The 3,932-nt window shown below is 33.3% G+C and overlaps 1 protein-coding gene across 2 annotated transcripts; it reads right to left on the bottom strand.

Annotated features, from left to right (window-relative positions):
• Positions 1-200: 200 nt before the first annotated feature.
• On the bottom strand, positions 201-3,209 carry LOC108345456 (LOB domain-containing protein 4). Of its 2 annotated transcripts, XM_052874708.1 has the most exons (3): positions 2,899-3,209; positions 1,802-1,873; positions 201-1,070 (listed from the first exon to the last, which is right to left on the bottom strand). In XM_052874708.1, the coding sequence occupies exons 1-3, from the start codon at positions 3,073-3,075 to the stop codon at positions 744-746; spliced, it is 576 nt and encodes a 191-aa protein (XP_052730668.1). In that variant the 5' UTR covers positions 3,076-3,209; the 3' UTR covers positions 201-743. The 2 variants fall into 2 exon arrangements, with proteins under 2 accessions (XP_052730668.1, XP_052730671.1); XM_052874711.1 differs by lacking the exon at positions 1,802-1,873.
• Between the last annotated feature and the right edge of the window lie 723 nt (positions 3,210-3,932).

Raw genomic sequence — 3,932 nt, 5'->3', positions numbered from 1 at the left:
GGTGAATAAGTTGTCATCTTCGGCCACAGATTTTGCTTTTAAAAGTAAAAGAACATCCATTTTTCACCTTTTGCTAATCATGGGTAGCCCATCATGCAGTACTTTTGCTTTTTAATGCTAAAAGTGGTCTCTAACAAAAAATTAGAGGAAACTAAAGACAAGAAAAGGAGAGAGAGGAAGGGAGAAAAAAGCGATCGACATTGATACTAAAACATAAAAATGATATCTTGTATATAGTGAAGGCCCCAACGTAGTACAAATGAAAATCAATGTGTCTATAGGGCACCACAGAAAAACAACATAAAAGTCCACGAAACCTTTGTCCAGGAGAAAAGTCCCTTACCACATAACCATAATATATACACCACATATATTGTCAACAGGTAATCAAGAAAAATCTATTTTCCAAACCAAACTAATTAAGCGGGCGAACAGTGTCCGCCACAGCTCTCACCGCCACCGCCGCAATCACCACTATTTCTAGAACCCTACTTCCATTCTACAATGAGAAATCACTTTTCAACATTAACACATTTCTTATTATTGCTTAAAATCCATTAGAAATCACAAAAACCTGTGAAATTTTTGCGGTTTCCAACAAACTTTATAACGATAATAAAGAAGGCATTGTTTTAGCAGTGATGAAAGTAAAAGTATAGAGAATGCATTACTTTAGTCTGATATAGGTTTTGTGTCTAAGTATTATATAATAGTAAGAATATAAAAAGAGGTGGTAGCATGGATCACCAGATTGAATCAGTGTAGGTGGTGTGGTCGACGACCATGTCCATGTCGATGTCAAAAATAGGTTTGGGTTGTGAGTGAATGATCTTGGAAGATGGAGAAGCAGTGTTGGTAGGGCTAGTGGGGCTGTAGAGAGATGCATTCTGACGCACTCTGAGATGCACTGCTTCGGCTTGAGCCACTGCCAATTGGGTCTGCAACACATCAATCTGTTGCTGAAGAGATGAAATGGCCCCCACACACCCATACACAGGGTCCCTCACTCTTGCATTTGCCTCATACACCATGCTGCTCACTGCATCTCCTCTCTGATGCTCTGGTAACTCCTGTAACACACACCATCATAAATTTAAAACTTATAACATTAATTTAATCACCATCAATTTTTCATTTTGTTAGCCTCCAAATTATATATACTCATATACCAATTAAATAACTGATGAAGAAAAAGTTTCTGATATAACATTAATGTCACTTTCACTGGTTACTTTTATAACTGTTTGATCATATGCTTGAACAGTAGTACTTTCACCTTTTTTGGAGTTTTTCTGGATACTTTTTAAGACGTTCAATTTATCTTCTGCGTTAAACTTTTTAACAAAAGCATCCTTAATTACTTAACAATTCTTTTTCTAGTCAGTAAACTATCCTTTCACTAGGTTTCATTTATTCGTATATAATATAAAAAGTCGTTGCTGAAGAGAAGGGACATGAAGAAGATCAAGAGAAAAAGGTTCGTCAAATTTTAAATATATATATTTTTTAAATTTCTCAAGTTTAACTGAGTACTTAGAAGGACCCGATAAGTAGTTAATGAAATTGTTTTAGCAATAAAAGCATCTTAAAGGATCCGATAAGTTACAATATTTGATGTTTGACAACGAAATGAGTAATTTTATTGAATGGATTTGATTAAAAAATTTACGACAAAAACAGGTTCACGTGGTGCAGAAGCAGGATGTTACTTCAATAATTTGTTTTTCTTTTGGTTTGTGACAAGAGAAGGTGAAGTGGAGTTTGGATTCTTAAACGTGGTTTCACACAATCACGCACGTACGTTGCTTGTTAAGTTTCGCTTTGTGTTGTGCTTGACCCTGACTTTTGGTGACAAAACCACGTTTTGAAGCTCCTATTGGGTGGCCCAAGATACGATCCATGAAGAAAGAGATACAATATTTTAGTTTCTCAAAAATCTAAATAAATATAAGGCTACACATAAACTTTTTCAAATAAGATTTGTTATTTTTTTAATTTTCATTTGTCTTATTCTTTTTTATTTTTAACGAACACATGGCAGACCAAAAGATGAGACTGACCTAATATTGAAATATGAATGAATGGAAAAGCAGACAAAGGGATTAGGACGTGAGATGTGAGGTTTGAAGGCGCCGAATGCCTAATCTTCTCCACCTTTTCTAATTTTTCAAGGGCTACTTAGAAAAAAAAAAGTATCAATTCGTGGTTTTTCACAATCACTTCTCTCCAAAGCTTAATTCAACGTACCAATAATTCTATATTATATTTTCCACACACCGATACATACAACTTTGTCTAATGCATACAAATAAATAAGCTAGTATTATTTTCAAACTTTTTCACACCAAATCATTTTCGTATATCATATTACGGAATTTCTATATGCCATGGAAAATAATCGGCAGAAGATAGAAACATGCCATAAACAAATGTACTAGCTACCATGTATATATATGATGTAAATAGTTTAAAGTAAGAAGAAAAGACAGAAGCATGTTAAAGCTTACAAGAAAATAATGTGAAAGATTGAGCAATGGTCAAGGAAAGCGTCGCACTAGTCTGCAAGGTTGTTGATCTTTATACCAAAAACAGACACCATAAATTCGTTAAGAAAGTCTGCAGTCTTTGAACCTAATAGAGTTCATATGCTTGAAAGGTGGTTGAGAAAGAGAAAAAAAAAACTGTTTTTTGAGTTATATACGTTATTATTTTTTCATTTTATTGAATACTAATTTTATTCAGAAACTTGACTTATCAATTTCAATATTTCTTAGTTACATTTTATTCACTAAAAGAATTGAAAGAAAAAACTAAAAAGCGACCTAGGAAACAAGATCATAGTTGCTGAAAAGTAAAATGTTGAAGGAATGAAGCATTTAATATAAGAGAGGAAAGAACCTGAAGCATCTTATTGACATTGCTGGCACCAAAGACTCTGTGAACATTGGCAAACTTGTGGGGTTCATCAGCAGGAAAATAAGGAGCAAAAACACAATCCTGAGCACACCTTCTCCTAAGGAGCTTGCATGCAGCACAGGGTGAGGGTGCACCCTGCTTCCTACCTCCATCTTTCATGTTTCCCTTCTTCTGAAAGTTCTAAAAGGACATGAGAATGGTAGAGCAACAAAAGAAGGATTTATAGTTGAAAATAAAGTAAAGAAAAGGAAGAAAAGACAGAGGGCGTGTGTGTGTGAGAGAGAGAAAGAAAGAGAGGGTGGTGGGGTTAGGGAATGGAGGAGGCCTGCATTATATAATAATTAAGAAAAAAAAAAAGAAAAAGAGCAGCAGAGTTGTGCATTACTCTATGTAGAATTCATGTGGGTCCAATTAATTAACACATAAAATTAAATTAATCACCTTTGGTTGTTCTTCACATTTTCATCGATGTTTCGTTGGGTCCTCAACATCTTCTTGTCCCGTACTGCTTCATGCGTGCGACTCGCAATTTATGTTATCAATGAGTAGGTCTCACTAGGGTTATTATTATAGTATCCTATCTATTTTAAATAATTCTATTTCATTAAAAATATGTATGGTTTATGGTTATACTATAAAATTTTAATATTGGAAGTGTTAAAATGGATTGATTGCTAGCTCAATTAAATTTGATTGCTTTTGACATGGCCTGTTTAGTTTGTCTGCATTTCTAATAGGTTTATGTATGCTAGGTTAGTCGACAGTCCTTTTTAGATATATTTACTTTTAACAATAATTATTATATTTTGGTTTAATTAAGTTTTTGTACCTAACGTTTACAATTATTTTAGTTTTGCTACTTAAACTTTTGTTGTTATTTTAATTCTTGACAACTTTTTTAAAATCATCCTTCTTATTAATTTGACGTCAAAGTTAAATTTAGTTGTATTTTGTAATATCATGTACATAAAGTTATATATTTATTGAAAATAAAATAAAAAAGTAACATTTATAGG

This window comes from Vigna angularis, chromosome 1 (assembly GCF_016808095.1).
Source record: "Vigna angularis cultivar LongXiaoDou No.4 chromosome 1, ASM1680809v1, whole genome shotgun sequence".
Taxonomy (NCBI): Eukaryota; Viridiplantae; Streptophyta; class Magnoliopsida; order Fabales; family Fabaceae; genus Vigna; species Vigna angularis.
The sequence above is the reverse complement of the archived record's forward strand: the minus strand, read 5'-3'. Positions and strand labels throughout refer to the sequence as shown.

Excerpts from the sequence above, each read along its gene's own strand:
- LOC108345456 (XM_052874708.1), bottom strand. The coding sequence starts at position 3,075 with ATGAAAGATGGAGGTAGGAAGCAGGGTGCACCCTCACCCTGTGCTGCA. Across the intron at positions 1,874-2,898 it reads ATGTCAATAAGATGCTTCAG|GAGCTTCAAAACGTGGTTTT; the intron begins GTTCTTTCCTCT and ends GCCACCCAATAG. Across the intron at positions 1,071-1,801 it reads AGCGAAACTTAACAAGCAAC|GAGTTACCAGAGCATCAGAG; the intron begins GTACGTGCGTGA and ends TGTGTGTTACAG.